This window comes from Ahaetulla prasina, chromosome 3 (assembly GCF_028640845.1).
Source record: "Ahaetulla prasina isolate Xishuangbanna chromosome 3, ASM2864084v1, whole genome shotgun sequence".
NCBI classification, from domain to species: Eukaryota; Metazoa; Chordata; class Lepidosauria; order Squamata; family Colubridae; genus Ahaetulla; species Ahaetulla prasina.
The window spans coordinates 180,420,131-180,437,407 of NC_080541.1; the positions used below are offsets into that span (position 1 = coordinate 180,420,131).

Below are 17,277 nucleotides of genomic sequence, written 5' to 3' on the forward strand. Positions count from 1 at the left end.
TAGACACAAATTCAATACAAAAGCATGGCTTTTAGTGTTTTGCAAATTAAATCATTCAGTTTCGTTGTTAAAAGTGATACATTAAGGAACTTTGCCTTCCCTGATTTTCAATCTATGTTTTTTTATCTTGGTAAAGCAAACCAGTTGTGCTCGGAAGCTACATATCAAAACTGAGGCACAGAAATATTTATTTATTTATTTATTTATTTTATTTGATTTTTATACCGCCCTTCTCCCGAAGGACTCAGGGCGGTGTACAGGCATAATAAAAACCGACAATACAATATACAGATTTAAAATACGATTTAAAAAACTTATTTAAATTAGCCCAGTGATTAAAATTTACCATACTAAAACCCCGTTTAAAATTAATAAATTTAACATTAAAATCCCGATTTAAGCCAGCCCCGCGCGGATAAAAAGATGAGTCTTGAGTTCGCGACGAAATGTCCGAAGGTCAGGTATTTGGCGTAAACCCGGGGGAAGCTCGTTCCAGAGTGTGGGAGCCCCCACAGAGATATTCCTAGATAATGTGTTTATCAACATTAAATGATTCAGATAAAGCATCCATTATCACAAAAAAAATGTAAATAGTGAAATTATATAAAGGCAGAAAAATATACTCACTTTCAAACTTATACTAGACTAGACTAGAAACGAATGACCTTGAAGATAAAGTGCCCTCATTTATCTTCCAGTGCTTCTAATTCAATAACAAATTATACAAGGGAAGTAAAATGACAATTTACTGAGGAAAACACCTTATAGAAGGCAGAAGGTTGCTGAAAGAGAAAGAGCCAAGAAGTCATAGGATAAGCAGCCAATAAAAAATAGTCAGAGAAAATATGTTTCTAAAAAAGAAATCTATTAATGAAACAAGAGGAAGTAGGTGGATACAGAATGAATGGAATAGGATTAATAAACCCCATTATGGCTGCAGATCCCTGAATGTGCTACAATCTTGCAAATGAAGATTTATGAATCAAGAATTTGAAGTAATATTGATAAAATCAGAATTAGTTCATACAATAACAGCATCCACACATAATGACAAAGCATTATTTTTTCTAGTCATGATTCTTTGAACAAATCATAATGGCCTGGTTTGAATATAATTCTAAGTCAAAGAGTTGCTTCACTCAACACTCTAAGCCAAAGCTCAACAAAGCATATTTAGATTTAGCATTACATGTTTATGACCAATTTAAAAAGAGGAGGTGTTTGTGTATAATTTAATTATTTATAAAAAGGAAGGCTAGAATACCATAAAGCAAAGTAGAACCATCATAAAGGTAAATGTTTTCCCTGTTCATTCATGTCTGGCTCTTGAGGTGGTGTTCATCCCTGTTTCTTAGCCAAGGGAGCCAGCATGGTCCAAAGATATTTCTGTGGTCATGGGGCCATATGACTATATACCGAGGTGCACAGAACATTGTAACATTGTTCCCACTTTGGGTGGGAAGGTTATCGATTCCCACTTCCATGCTTTCAAACTGCTAGGTGAGCAGGAGCTGAGACAAGTAATGGGAGCTCAACCCATCATGCAATACTTGGGTTTCGAACCGGAGCTGTCAGCTTTTGAGCTGACAAGCTCAGTGTCTTTAACCACTGAGCCATCACACCCCCATCATATATCATTCAACGATCATATTTTTTTTTTCAAAAGATACTTTTCAGCCCTTCGTAAACCATGGAGGTATTCTTAGAAAAAAAAATAGAGGTGCTGTCATCCCATACTTTGCTTTAAAAAATGGAAAGCTGAAAAAGACAGAGTTTGACTAGAGAAAGTTGTGGGAACAATTTCATACCACCATCTAGCAAATGAAGTGTGTGTGTATCTGTGGCAGCCATTTTGCAAAAAGGCCTCGGAGTTCGATTTGTGATGGGTACATTAACTGGAACCTGACAGGCATTGTTTCAACATTCCAAAGATGTTCACAGTCCTAAAACATTAATTTTTTCTTAAAAGCAAGAGAAAATTAACGCCCTTAGGTTAATCCCCTCAGGTTGGGAATGGATGTATATTGCAACTATTAATGCCAAATAACACACTTAGCTTATCAAGATTATAATATATTCCATAAAAGGAAAAATGTATCAATATATATCAATAATAAAAACAGTGATCATGAGACTTATTAGGATACTAAATATATCCTAATGCCTTATTATCACTATATATTTATCTTAAATGTATCCGTTAGGGATTGCAAAGTCATTTCCAGAAGGAAGGATGCTTAAGTAGCTTAAGGCTACAACCTACTGAAACAAACACAATATTTAAAAAAAATATTTTTAATTCAGAAAAAGGATAGTCTGTCTTTGAATGTTTTGGAAAGTAAGCTTTGTAGCTGCTCTGCTTGTGAAGAACACAAACATGTCCATTTCTATTTGTTAATTTACTATTATTTCTCATCACTTCTATCATTTTTTCCTAGAAAAGCTGAAGGGGGCAGAAAACAGCAAAGGAATGACATCTCTGCTTGCTGAGATTGCTACCAGCTCCCCTCTCTCTGACTTGTCAGCAAGAACATCATCATCTATTCTGAACCTTGCCTGAGGGCTTCAGTTCCATCACAATTATTAGAAGAGCCATTAAACATTAATAACTGTTGACTAAGATCCTTATTTTCCTTGGTCCACCCCAATACTTGAGGTTCTGCCACTGAGAGGAGGAGGTCAAGCTGTTTTCCAAAGCACCTGAAGGCCAGACAAGGAATAATGGATGGAAACTGGCCAAGGAGAGATTCAACCTAGAAATGAGGAGGAACTTTCTGACACTGAGAGCAATCAACCAATAGAACAGCTTGCCTTCGGAAGTTGTGGGAGTTTCATCACTTGAGACTTTCAAGAAAAGATTGGACAGCCATTTGTCAGAAATGGTGTAGGGTCTCCTGCTTGAGTGCGGGGTTGGACTAGATGACCTATAAGGTCCCTTCCAACTCTGTTAATCTGTTAATCAATTTTTCCTTCTGTGTCATACCTTTGTAGGATGTAAATCTGACTACAGGGATTGCCTTACTCTGGAAACCTTTAACAGTAAAGAGCAGGACAGAAGTTAATGCAATCAAGATTCTCTAAATGTTTGATAAACTGCCTTAACTTTCACTTGCCTAGGCTATAAGTACAAAGGTGTTAATATAAGTTATTTATTTATTTATTTAAAATACTAACATAATTTCTTCTAATTTTTACTTATATTTGGTTGTGGCATATAACATACCTTTCAGTCCTCGTGCCATCTACTGATTGTATTACAACCCACAAATCCAAATAATCTGTTATGATATGGTTGCACAATCAGCCAGATATTTAGACAGGATTTGGCATTTTTATCCTATCGGGTCCTTCCCAAGGACTTTGAATAGGCAGATATTGATGTTTGATGATGTTAAAGATACTATCATAGGATGTAAGCTATTCCAATTGATTGATGGTGATTTTGTCAATGAGGATGGTCTTCAAGTGATGCTCCAGATGTTTTGGGATTGAATCCAAGGCACCTATTATTAGTGGTACTATTTTTGTTTTCTTTTGCCATAGTTGTTCTATTTCTATTTGCAGGTTTATTTTTTGTTATTTTCTCCAGTTCTTACCTGTTGGAATTCTAAAGCTAAAGCACTTTAGCTTCCTCATTTTCTATTACTTTGTCTATTTTGTAATCCTATTATTATTTACTCAAAATGTGAAATCACAGTTGTCACTTCTTTAACTAGTGCTGGCCTTCATCCACATCGAGTTCTTCCCAAGGACCTAGGACATCATAATCTGTAGGTGTAATATATGTGGAGATCCAAGCAGTGTTGCCTTTTGTAATCAATTGATGGAATTTTGTCATAAATTGAGGATGATCTGCACTTTATGATCTTCTCCAATGTTTTATCTTCTATTCTACTGTATATCCCCTGGTATTGTCACATCAATTATCCACACTTTCTTCCTTTCAACCACAGTTAAATCTGGTTTGTTATGAGCCAAGACCTTTATCAATTTGTGTTTGGAAATTCCACAATATTTTAACCTGCTCATCTTTGATAGTTTTTCAATCTATGTTCCCATCAATTTTTTTTTATTACTAGCACATGATAACTTTTATAGATATTCCAGTGAATCATTCTGGTGACTGTGTTATGTTATTGTTTATTATCAGTTTGTACGATCTTCTTTCATGAGCTCCATATATGAGCTGCTGTTTCTTCTGCCTCTTTGCACAATCTGCACTTTTAATCATTTAATAATTCAACAATTCTGGCCTTGATTGCAGTCGTCTGAACAATTTGCTCTTATGATTTTGGCTCTTTTTTCTTGATTTTTCTTATATTTTTATCCTGCCTTTTATATATTGTGGTCAACAAAAGATGGTGAACATACTTAGTACTCCTGCTTTCTATTTTCCCCACAACAATAACTCTGAGAAGCAATTTAGGATGAGAGAGAATGCCTGGCTCTAAGTCCTCCAGCTTCGTTTCATGCCTAAAGGAAGACTGGAACTCAGAGTCTCCTGATTTCTAGGCCAGCATGAAATTCCATATATATCAGACGTTGGAGGCACAGGAACAGACCATTGTTTTTTTCCGTTTTGTTCTTAAAACTTTCTAATTTGATATATCCCAAATGTCATTGTCAACATTCCCAGCGAATATTGCCCAAAGCCTTTGATTTTATTTTTTTCAAACAGCAACCACAGGATTAGAAGCTTATTTTCTCTCTCCCCCACCTCTTATTTTTCTCTTATCTGAAGACTCTCCCATGGCTACAATCCTAATTGGGAATTAGCTAGGAAAAAACCCCAATGTTGCCTGCCCTTCATTGTCCTCATCACCTTCTTTCTACCACCTTAAGTGATGCTTTCAAGAAGTACTCTTTCAAGTCCTGCTATTCTGAACTGAACCTGCCAGACAAAACATCTTCTACTCTTGGCTCACAATGCTCAGCATGGCTGTGGTGGTCCATATAAGTCTATCTGCTGAAACGTGGTGGCAATCCTCCACTGGCTGGAAATCAGGGCCTTTGCAAAATGCTGCTCCCATGGCTCCAGGACATCTCTAGGCGGAACTAATCTTGCCAATAACTTGAAATCCTTAAATGACATGTGTTGTCCTTAAATGTATTTATTATTATTTTCCTTTTCTCAGTATACTAAAAGCAACTATATCATTTCCAATTTCAGGCTTGAAGTTGATGAGATATTTATATACAATTAATATGATATTATTAATAATAAAAGCTAAGCACAGGTAAGTAATGAGAACCAATTCTCTTCATCTAGGTTTGCTGCAGAAGGCAGACTTGCAGAGTACTAAGCATTGCAGTGCTCCCCTCTAGGCTTTAAAAAACCTTTTTTTCTATCCTAAATTCCAAAATTGTGACAGTTATTAAAACCTGGCAACTCCTAGTACCTACCATAATGGTAGCATTACCTGAGTTGGTCAAAAGCTATGCAGACCTTACAAGTAAAAAAAAATAATCCGCAGTGCACTGCTTGGTATTTAATTTTAATCATCTCATTTGACCAGTTAAAAAGAAAGTAATTAATAAAAGTCTTTTTATCAGATGAAAACTAAGTACATAATGTAATTGCCAAGTTGATCATAGAACCATCTGGCCATTAGCCAAAGCACATTCTCTTTGGAAAAAGTTCCACTAATCTTCCAAGGGAATCACCTTCAACAGGAGTCACATTATATTTTTGTATGTGAACCTAAAATGATTTGGAATAAATCTCTAATATTTAATTAGAACTTGTTACTGAGGAAATTAAATTTCTTCAGTAAGCAGCACTTTTAATGAAATAAACTTTTGGACAATTGAAATGATAAGAATTTTTGATGCCATAGTTAAACCAAATATTTATTTTTATGTAATTGTGAGAGCATAGAGAAAAGAGTGTTAAGAACACTTTTCCATCAAAAAGACATAGTGCTGATCATTCTGAAATTATTCTACATTATCCTGGGATTTACATTAATCTCTTAGCCTACATGATAAGAAAAGCATACTGTGTAGCTCGTCTAGGCCATTGGGAATTGTTTTGTATAGACCAGTGATGGCTAACCTTTTCTGGACCGAGTGCCCAAAGCATGCACGTGTGCCTGAACCCCCAAACTGCAATGCGCGTGCGCCCCTGCGCATGTCCCCTGCCCCCCGCGCATACACACATGGTCCCCTGCACACGCCACGCCCCCCACACATGTGTGGCAGAGACCCAACGACCAGCTGGCCGGCAGGAGGCTCATGCACATGTGCAGCAGAGCTGAACTGGGGCGATGGCTCGCATGCCCACAGAGAGGGTGCTGCATGCCACCTGTGGCATCATGGGTATCGATCCACGTCAAAGTAATCTTTTTGCTCTGTTCACCACTACAAACTAACAAACAAACATCTTCAAACAGAAGAGTCTTTGGTGGTCAGAAAGGCAAAATGATAACCATAACACAACAAAAGACCTGTCCCTTTTATATATTCACCATGTAACACACATAAACAAGGGACAGGTCTTCGGTCAAGTGGTCCCAGCTACCATCTTGATTTTTTTACCCGTGACCTTCTGCCCATGGATACTCCTTTACCTTCAGCTTACAGTATTGTTAAAGATTGAATGTACAGCTCCAGTAATAAACCCACATTTACATGCAGGTCTCATTTTCATACATATTTACAAGAAACGTATTTATAAAAGGCACAATGAATTCATCCATGTGTTGGTCCCATAACCAAATGCATACATACACATCCCTGATTCAGAAACAATATGTCTTTGAGGAAAAAACTAGTAACTTTTTCATAGCCTCCTAGTGAGTCTTCAGGAAAATCTGGATTGTCTCTATGACAGGTTAACGGTTTACTAGCTGGACTCCATATTTTATCCATTACACTCATGTTTCCATTAGAATTGGAATTACAACATTCACAAACATACCAATAATATAGCTTGCTGAAAATTTAATTGATGCTCTGCGGTTATATCCCATTCTTGTATTGATTTTTAAAATGTTCAGGATTTAAGAAGTCATATTTTCATACTTTTATAGTTTGTTTATTTTGAACTATTATATTGCCAATAAATAAAGAAAACAAAGAAATCAAATAAAAAGCAATCTGTATATTTTATACATACATATATGCATAATGTATATATAAGATTTCATTATAAGCTTTCCTCAACTAGCTACCCTTTAGCTATGATAAGACTACAGTTCTCAACTGACATAGCTGTTAGCATGTTGGCTGGAAATTATGGAAATTGAAGTTCCAGAACAGCAGGGTACTAGGCTGACAAAGGTTACCAAATTCAGCTTCAGAAAGTCCTTTCTGGCAATTGCAATAACTTCTGAAGTGGTACAATTTTCAGTGTAATGAGTTGAAAAAAATCTAAGAAGCTACTCATAAAGCTGCAATAGGAAAAAAATACTCTTTTCAATAAATTCAGAAAAGTGTCATTTCCAAAGCAATTTTAAAAAGTGAACCATATGGCAAGAGGTATCACTTGCCTCACCCATTTCAGCCTCTGGAATGCAACAATCGCCTGTATAACAAAAGCAAATACAAGGGTATTAACTCTCATGTGCCTGGCTGCTCTTTTACTATAATTATTTTACCCCATTTTATTTCACTGTATTTAGTTTCATTTCCAAATTTTATATCCTTCAAAAAGAAACAAAAACAAGCTCAGAAGACACTAAGGTAATGCTACATTAACCTACTAGGAAGTTAGTAATGTCTGACTCAATGACAACCTGCCACGTAACCTGAAAGGAAAAAATAGGCAAACAGTTGGTCAATTTCCCAAGGTAATTTGCAGACAGCACCTAGTGGGTGTGGGATCCAGCCAAACAAATATTCATGCGCTAGAAAGTTAAGCAGCAGTTGAAAGACAGACTCTCTCTTCTGCTTTGCAAGTTGTATTCTAGCAATTTCCTTTGCTTTAAGCCAAGGCAGGTATCGCTGTTGCTTTTAGAACATTTGCTTAGGCCAACGAGACTGTTCAATGATAGGGAACACAGCTGCATCTTAAAGACTAACACATCTTTAAGCAAAAGCCCATGTCACCATAAATATGCTATAAACCGCTATATTTGAGGTAGAATGGGTGGGTCTTTAGAGAGCATCAACACCTGTCCATTTCTATGGGGATAACAAAGAGGTCTCATAGGCAGCATGTACAAAATTCAGAGGGCAATGATTTAAGGAAACTCAGCCCCACTGCTGATTCATTGCTGTCCAAAATTTTGTTCATTCTGAAGTCTCCTCCTTTAAGGGAGGCAATGGTATGAAGTTAGTTTACTTCCACACTTAACACACACACACACACACAGTTAGCCCATTAAATAGAAATTGATCCTAAATGGTGTTATTTCTTAGTTGTCCAAAATACTTGGGGAGGGGAGCCAGATGTTTATAATTTTTGCCAATGCCCATCTCAATCAAAATCTGCCAAAGCTTTTGCTTTTGCTCATTTAGACCTAAGTGAAAGAAATGGGGCACAGCTAGAGAGGCTTTCCCTCCACTTTGATGGGAGAGTGCTTTTTTGGAAGGGGGTGGTGGTGGAGCAGGACGTACACAAGGATATTTCGCCAATGATTTTAAGGTCGCGATTCCACTCTCGCGACCTGATCGCAGATGCGCCCCCCCCACGCGCTTTCCCCCCCCCTCCCCACGCAGAAAGAGTAAGATGTCATCCTGTCCCTCCGCGGGTACCTCTTTGCAGGCGTGGAGATTCTCCCCCTGGGTAGCGGCGCCCGCCCAAAGCAGCAACAACAGGCAGAGCAGAAGGAGCGGCAGGCGCCTCCAGCCGATCCCAACAGGGTGGCAGCAGCAGCAGCAGCTGGTTATCCCCTCAGCGGGATGGAGCCTGCCAGCCCCAGCCATCGTGGCGCAGCAGAAACAGCGAGGAGCCGGTAGTCGCGCTGCGCCTCGGGCAGGCAGTCACCGACTCAGGTGCGACGGTAGCCGCGCTCTGGGGCAGAAAGGGATGCAGGAGCCCGCCCCGCCCCCTCGGACCGCCCACACCTCGCTGCCTAGCAACCGCAGCTGTCTCCGCCGCGCGGCCCTCCCAAGGCCGAGGAGCACCTGAGGCTCGAGAGGCGCGCGAGTTGCTGTGGCGCGCGGCGAAGGAAAAGCCGTTTGCTTTCGAAGCGCTCTTTCAGCGGCCCCCGGCAAGGCCTCGCCGGAGTCGCTCAAGCCACGCGCGCTGTACTAAACGATCCAATCCTGAGCCGGGTAACGGGTGGCGCTTTGGGGCAGCCGTTCTCGACTCAGGAGCGGCCAGCAACCCGACTCTCTTCGCCCCTCGCCTGCCGGTTTCCTGGGAGCGCGCTCCTTTTAACCCAAGTTATTCTCGGGTTCTGAGACTATTAAACGGGGTGCCTCGCTTCTCATATTGGTGTTTGACTGGCGCTGCCTTAATGTTTCGGTTCACTTGGGACTAACTCTTCGGAGTAATCCCGCTGGGGTTTAGGAGAGGAGAGAATTGTTAAATGGTCTTTCAGAGCTATTCAATGCGCTTAAACCATGGGCCGTAAACATGAAGGAAAGAGGGGTTCTATTTTATAAGCATCCTCATAAAGCGGATTTTTCTTTATTTCATTTGGAGGATAAAGCACGTGCTAGCTTCTGTCCTTTGCAGCCCGGCTCAGTTTTTGTGGTTTCTTTTCGCCTCCCAAGAGCTTCGCTTTTCTTTCCAGCCATTAGAGGGCGCTTTGATACGTAGTGACCGGAAGACTCTAACAGACCCCGTCGCCTAGCAACCGCCATCATATCCTAAACAAAACTGACACGAGGGGAGAGAAATCCGCATCCGCAATTGACAGCTGGCAACCCAGCTGACAGCTGAGAAAGGCTGGAGTATGTCACCCGCTAGGAACTCTTTTCCATACCCTCAATACGAAAATGAAAATACATACAGTGGTAATAGGAATGCACAGGTAAGAGAGATCCCTTTATTTTTTCTTTAAAATATATAATGCATTTGCATTGTGATGCATTTAGTTTATCCTAATGAAATTTAGAAGCCAGATGCTGTGAATGATAGGGCAGCCTCCCTCTAGCTTTTTAATAATGTTTTACAGATGATGCTGGAAACTACTTTTGAACTTGAGATACACATTTTATAATGTTTATTAATACAGGATAAAATGTGGAGGTCTGGCTTTAAAAATAGCCCTAAATATATCTAGTATGCGCAAAATGCACATCTGGGAAATGTATATTTTTCTTGCTTTTCAGACAATTACTGTACCTTAATGACTCATATTAATTATACAGAAATAGGCCTTCCACCCAGACTAATAAATCACAATGAACAAGAGACTTGGAGGCAAAGGATAAAAGAGATCCAAACTGTCAAAATTATCTGACTTCTCTTGCTATAATGCTCTTTATAAAAATACAAAACATGAAAAGAGCACAATGCAGTTATTATAGGTATGTTTATATTTCACTGAGGTAATGAGAACTTCCTTAAACAAGGGGATTAGGAAAAAATGGAAAGATGAGAAAACACTGAACTACTGTAAAATGTAACAATAGAACCTCTGTCAGATTGTATACCAAAAATTTAATTGGTCAAATCTGAGTTAAGCCAAGCAGTTTTCTCCAAGTCAAGCAATCAATTTTGGGATTTGTTACCAAGTAGGTAAGTCAGTTTTCCCCAATGTGATGCCCTTCAGGTGTTAGACTGCAAGACTCAGACTTTTATGCTAATAGGTAGGCAAGATGTTTATGCATTTTATTCCAACTTCTCTGGAGGGTAACAGGTTGAGGAAGACTGCCTAAAATATGTTGAGAATCCTTTGTAACCTGCAAGTTTAAAAACAAAAGGGCAATTCTATATAACATTTTAGATTTCCTTTTAAAGTAAGAATGGTTTGATATTATTCATCTGCTGAAATTCGTTGCTGTTGACTTTTTCTCTAATTAGAAAAATCTGTGTATAGGTTCTCTCAACTTACAACCATGACCAAAGTTACAACAGCATTGAAAAAACTGATTTATGACTGTTGCTGTGTCCCCATGACCATGTAATGAAAATTTAGACACTTGGCAACTGGCATGTATTGATAATTCTAATGTCCTGGGGTCCTTGGATCCCAACTTCAATGGACAATATTGGAAGTTAATATAAATATTAAGCAGTTTTATCTTTTTATGGAGTCAGAATAAGTTTAGTATCATTCTTATTGATCCAGAAAACCTCCTATGGCATGTCCGCCCATCTTTCTCAGCAACAAGACACCTGGAATCGGCTACATGGAACAGCAACTTTGGCAAGCATTAGAAGAGAAGTCTGGTACTCAGAACCTGAGGTAAAAAAGAAATGATGTTGTCATCTTTGATGTTTTTCAAAGTGCCTTCTCTTTTCTTTATTCTTTAGCCCCTTACTATCCCTTCTTTAAAATGCCTTAGAAATGTATATTAAATAGACTTTGAGAACTTCAAAAGACACTTCATTTTGATAAAATGTTTGTTTGGAATGAAAATTTACTATCTCCTTGGGATATATTTAAAGAGTCAGTGAGTCTCTGGAAATTTTGGCAAGTCCTTGGGTCAATTTTTATCAAGCAGATGTACACCTTTCTACTTTAAAAGCTTCTAGATGCATTAACAGGGAAGCTGTTAAAATTTGAACTCGATTTACATGAGAAACAGATATGGAGTAATCTTAATTTGAAAATGGGGGAAATGTTTCAATAGAAATTCTAAGCTGAGTAAGGGATCAATGCCTTGAATAGGTTAATTATTAATAGTACTTTAAGGATTTGCAGTTATATTTTGAATATAATTACCTGTCAGTATATTCAGTTTAAATATGTATGATTAGAACAACATGGCCTAAATATGTTTAGCAGCTTCAGAGAAACAGAAACATTTAAATGTTCAAGAATGTTCAATAGAAGCTGTTTGAATTTGAAATACAACCTAACAATTCAATCCTATACAAATTAAAGTTAGGACAGTAATATTTTATTTGTGGAATAAGAAATTCTTGGAAAATCAATGGGCCTAAGTTTTAAAAAATGTTAAATACACTTGTGACATATGGATTAAGTTACTTGACTAGAAATTCTTGGTTCATGTTTACTGAACTTTCCAAATAAACTTTCATTCTTAAAACATTTTGGCATTTTGGCATTGTAAGATATTTCTGGGTTCTTTTATATAATTTGGTTGTATTCTATCATAGTTTCATTTGATTTCAAATCATTAATATAATTTTAGAGAATATAGTTATATATACAAATGAAATTTTAAACAGCATTCCAAAATTACAGAATTTTACATTGTATTAAGAACTCTTCTGAAGAGTTCTTTACTTTCTGAGATCGGTTGTTTTCTTAAAGATGTTTCATTATCAAACTAGATAACATCATCAGTGTTAGTAGGGAGTAGGGTTTGCTCACATTTTACTCTAATTGGCACAAACATGGGGATCAGTTATGAGATTCAGCCGATACAGGGAAAAAGAATACTCCATGTATCAAGAGTGAATTCTTGAGATGTGTTTTAATTTCTGAAATGTATTTATACTATTTTAGTATGCTTCTGTATGATCTAGATCTATATGACCAAAGTAGATAGCTATTACTATTATATAGATTTTTTTTAAAATCCATTATTATTGATATACTTTTAATTCTATTATTTCCATTAATTTCACTATAAAAGAAACCACAGTAGAATGAAGCAACTTATATAGATATATAAATTATACGTGTCTGAATAGGGCAGCTTGCTTTTCTATGTTGTGGTATAGATACATTCTACTAATCTTATAAATATAAAATAGTTCCACTTTGCACAACCTTAATTCTGAGAACATTTATTACAAGGTTCTAACCCTAATACATATCTTAATTTTTGCTTTCTCAGTTTTGCTGTTACACAGGTAATTCTTGAAAAGCTTGCATAAACTATTTCATTTTTAAAACATTTCTACTACGCTATCCCTAATTTATGCTTGTAAATTAACATGCTCCCCATTTACCAATCTCATTTGCAGATTTCTAAAGACAGTTTGGATTTTAACCTCAGTTCTCTATACAATCACCATGAAGACCTGCTTAAAAACAAGTGTCAAGTAGTCCTCCATAAAGAGACCCTCCTGGATGACCATGGGTAAACATAAGTTTTTATTCTTCTAAATTTAAAAAATGAGCATCAGACTCCAGTGGATGCATACTCTAATAGTGCTGCAATTCTTGTAGTCATGAAACCAACAGTAGGATATACATTGTGTAATCAATAAGCCCATACTCATAATCCTATCAATCATATTTATTAATTATACTTTTACATTAAACAAATGTCCACATAAGCCACATTTCCTTTTCTTCAGAGTAAATTTCAACTGGCATCAGGCATGTAAAATACGTATTTAATATTTTCAATTTGGAACAAAGACAAATGCATGTGTGAAAATATAACATGTTTCCAAGCTCTAGACTGCAGGCTCCTGACTAATGTATATAGACATATACTTGAGAATACCAGGGATAGTTTAATTTATTTTCCATACTTTATTTTTTTTTTAATTTTAATTTACATTTATATCCCGCCCTTTTCCGAAGACTCAGGGCGGCTTACAGTGTATAAGGCAATCATCTACTAAGCAGATGATTAGACTCCATAGCCTAAATGGCCCTTTTTAACTCTGAGTCAATAATTCCTGTTAGAATTCTAAGTGTTCTCAGACATTTGAACAGCACACTACTATTTCCTTAGCTAAATAGGCCTATCCTATGACTTTTACTTGAAAGATTTACAAAATACGTTAATTCACCTTAATGTTTATCATTCAACAATTATCTCTACTCAAACGGCAACACTTTCTTGCTAATGCATGTCCTTTGTTTTTGAGCACGGCAGAACACTGAAGGGTTTAGAGCCTGTGAAGACATATACGTCAGTTCAGCATCCTACCTCCAAGGGTATTACTGTGAAACACTGGGTTAATCCTGTAAAAGAATCTATCCACCACATTGAGGGAGCCATTGGTAAGCATGACCATTAAATGCCGCTTTTTGTTGAAGAGGAGCTAGAATAAGAACAGAAACCTTTTCAGTAGATCGATTTTCAAATACCTTCCCTTCTAATTAGTTTAGATTATTTTATCCAGCTTTCTTTTAAGACAATATATTATATCCTTAATCACAGCTCTGTGTTAAAAGTTTCTTCATTCAAAGTGGATAATAACAGAGTGTTGTAAACTTTATATTATAAATATTTAAATTCCAATAGTGAAGTAGAAACTAAAATACAATAAAAATTGATAGTTCTTTAAAAAAACCGTTCCCGGCTACATAACTTACAGTATTTTAAAAATAGAATCATTAAAAAGTTGAGAGTTCTGTAGCTTTGTTCCACTGCAAGATACCAGTTATTTACGTGTGTGTGTGCGTGTGTGTGTGTAGGTATGGGGGGGGGGTCAATTCTCAGAACAGTGAATGACAGCTGACAAAATTATTTGTCTTCTTTTGCAGAATCTCCACATACTGCTGCCACAAACAGTGGATATTCCCGTAAAGAGAATGGTGGGATCTTCTATCATTAATGATTTTTGCAGGGTCATGTTGCAGCTTTATTCCCTTCGGTCTCTAATTGCTGCCCATATGCTAACTCTTGGCTCACTGTATGCTTAGTTTTCAGATCATCCATTAAACCAGCCAGCTTCACTGAATTTTAGTAAAAGCTCAACTGTACTGTATTTGAAAAAGCAGCTTGTTCTTGCCAATGGACTGAGTCCCAAACATATCAGCCCTAATAAATTCAGATATTTGGTTAGGAAGACTCAAGTAATAGAATCTAATCTACTTCGAGCTCAACTCCAAAGAAACTACTACTTTTACTGAACCATAAACAGTATTAATTTACACAATCTTAGCTAAAGGTATCTTAGTTAACATCTCCAAAGCAAAATATGAACATTAATTTTTTTAAAAAAATTGTTTTTCAAACACAAAATGCAAATATAACTTCATTCCTAAATTATTCCTAATATACTTAGAAAGTACTTCAGAACACAAGTCCCCACAAGAACAGAGTGATCCAACTTCTGAAGATTAAAACTATTATATCAAGATCAAAAAGAATGCCAACCAGGAACAAAGGCTGGATGCCAAAATACATAAACTTTTTAAAAAGTTCTGCAAGTACAAAAACTGTAACAGATCAAGGAGACTAAGCATCTGATGTCATTTATAAGCACCATGGCTGTGTGCAGACAAGTTTAACAAAAGCAAGCTGAAGCCGAAGTTTGCCAATACAACCAAATCTCAAATCCAGCCCATTATTGAACTGATATTTTCCCTTGGAGTTTTAAGCCTGGTACTTTTGAAACATGTTAAGATTATTAGCTATATTAAGTATGGGTTGTGAGAATTTTGCTCTAAGAAAAAGGATAAGAAACCCAAAAAAGACAAATTTCTATACCTCTCAGGGTTATTCAGTTCCTGTCTCCTGCATTGATTTAATTTTTGATCCTTTATCTTCACATATAAAGCCATACTTTTAAAGATTTTATCTTTTGTCCATTTTTTTCATTATTTAGTATTAACTCCCTCCTATTGCAGTTTTTTAAACTAATCCATGCTGCAGTAACATTCCCTTAGAATCAACTCATTCTCCTCTGTTGATCTTTTTTTGCCACTCTAATATGCATTTTAATTAATCTTTTCATCTATCTTCTTTCACATTATTGCCTTCTGGTTCCTGTACTGCAAATTTTTCTGTTTTTCTACAAAAAGTTTTTTGGGTAGATTCCAGATAATTGTTTTACATTTTAGTTTCAAACCAACTATATTCTTTCTTGTATATGAATATTAAATCATGCAATTCATGAATAAACATTCTAAGCATTGTATCATCTCAGTTACAGTAATTAGCATTAAAGGTTTCATTATATATTTACATCTTAAGGACATCTGGAACATAATCACTTCCCAAGCCAGTTCTGGCTGATTTGAATTGAAAATTCATTCATCTGAAGTCAATTTCTTCTGGTTTAATATATCACAGTGCTTGCTTAATGGTTACAGAAATGGAGATAGGCACTGCCCCTAAAGTTTCCTATGATTAGCAGAGTAAAAAACCCCTAATATATTGTTTTTAATTTTTTAAAAATTAAATTTCAGATAAACAAATGTGTAATTTCCAATCTAAATTGCTTGGGGAGAATTTCAGTCAAGACACAGAAAGAATGTATATTGCTAAATATATTTTAGGCATTTTTTCCAACCAACTGCAAAAATCTACAATTAAGCACTATCTAAAATTAGCTTGCTTGTCCTGCTAGATCAGGGGTTCCCAAAGGGGTGCCAGATATTCCAGGGTGTGTGAAAACTTGGGTTTAGAAGTTTCAAAATTGTAGTGTATATGCATAATTATATGCATATAACTATTTACTTTTGCAAGGGGTGTGGGAATATATTGGAAGTGTTCTAGGGGTGCGGGGTATAGAAAAGGTTGGGAACCACCATGCTAAATGATAGTTTACAATAAGATTTTTTTAAAAAACAATGACCACTTACTACATTCATGTAAAAGTTGGATTCAAACTGGTTACTCCCTGAACGTTATTTCCTTATATTCTCAAAAAAGCACAAACTCTTTGCAAGGCCAAGACTTCTGCATATATTATTCTCATGCTAGTTTAAGCGTTTAAACATAGAAAACAGACTTTCGGGGGGGGGGGGGGATTGGATTTACCTATAATTTTCTTATTCTCTCCATCACAGCAACCAAAATTCTGCTGTATATTCTCTGCATTTACTATCGTGGAAAGATTACATCCCCAAAACATTGAACCCAAATATTTATTTCTAGCATAATTTTAACAAAATATATGAGTATCTCATGCACCTTAAATAACATTAAAAATTAAATATTTTAATATGCTACATAATATATTGTGCTACATTTCAAAAGTATATTGCCAGATCCCACACGTTAAATTTGAAATTTTTTAACAAGCCAGAGTATAGGCTTTCCACTTAAGTTTTCTGTCCAGTCATGATCAATTGTAGGGAGTGTGGTGCTCATCTCTATTTCTTAGCTGAGAGCCAGCGTTGTTCGAAGATGCTTCCATGGCCATGTGGCCAGCATGACTAAGCTGAGGTACACAGAACACTCTTGTTACCTTTCCACTGAAGCAGTACCTATTTATATACTTGCATGCTTTCAAACTGCTAAGTGAGCAGGATCTGGGGCAAGTAAGGATAGGACAACTTGTCGTGCAGCACTCAGGTTTTGAACCCAGGCTGCTGGCTAAACAAGCTCAGTCTT

General features: G+C 36.7%; 2 protein-coding genes across 3 annotated transcripts in view; one reads left to right on the plus strand and one right to left on the minus strand.

Moving 5' to 3' along the window:
* The window catches only part of ELAPOR1 (endosome-lysosome associated apoptosis and autophagy regulator 1), a 69,539-nt gene extending 60,619 nt beyond the window's left edge, over nucleotides 1–8,920 (minus strand). For both annotated transcript variants that reach the window (XM_058178170.1, XM_058178171.1), the window contains exon 1: nucleotides 8,698–8,920. In XM_058178170.1, coding sequence (XP_058034153.1) covers nucleotides 8,698–8,868 — 171 coding nt within the window. In that variant the 5' untranslated portion in view covers nucleotides 8,869–8,920. The remainder of the gene's footprint in view (nucleotides 1–8,697) is intronic.
* Nucleotides 8,921–9,118: 198 nt separating this feature from the next.
* CFAP276 (cilia and flagella associated protein 276) lies at nucleotides 9,119–16,687 on the plus strand. Its single transcript, XM_058178489.1, has 5 exons — nucleotides 9,119–9,923; nucleotides 11,187–11,303; nucleotides 12,998–13,113; nucleotides 13,864–13,991; nucleotides 14,478–16,687. The coding sequence occupies exons 1-5, from the start codon at nucleotides 9,846–9,848 to the stop codon at nucleotides 14,546–14,548; spliced, it is 510 nt and encodes a 169-aa protein (XP_058034472.1). The 5' UTR covers nucleotides 9,119–9,845; the 3' UTR covers nucleotides 14,549–16,687.
* Nucleotides 16,688–17,277: the final 590 nt, after the last annotated feature.

Coding starts and splice junctions, on each gene's coding strand:
- CFAP276 (XM_058178489.1), top strand. CDS start 9,846: ATGTCACCCGCTAGGAACTCTTTTCCATACCCTCAATACGAAAATGAA. Junction 9,924..11,186: donor GTGGTAATAGGAATGCACAG/GTAAGAGAGATC, acceptor TTATTGATCCAG/AAAACCTCCTATGGCATGTC. Junction 13,114..13,863: donor ACCCTCCTGGATGACCATGG/GTAAACATAAGT, acceptor TGAGCACGGCAG/AACACTGAAGGGTTTAGAGC.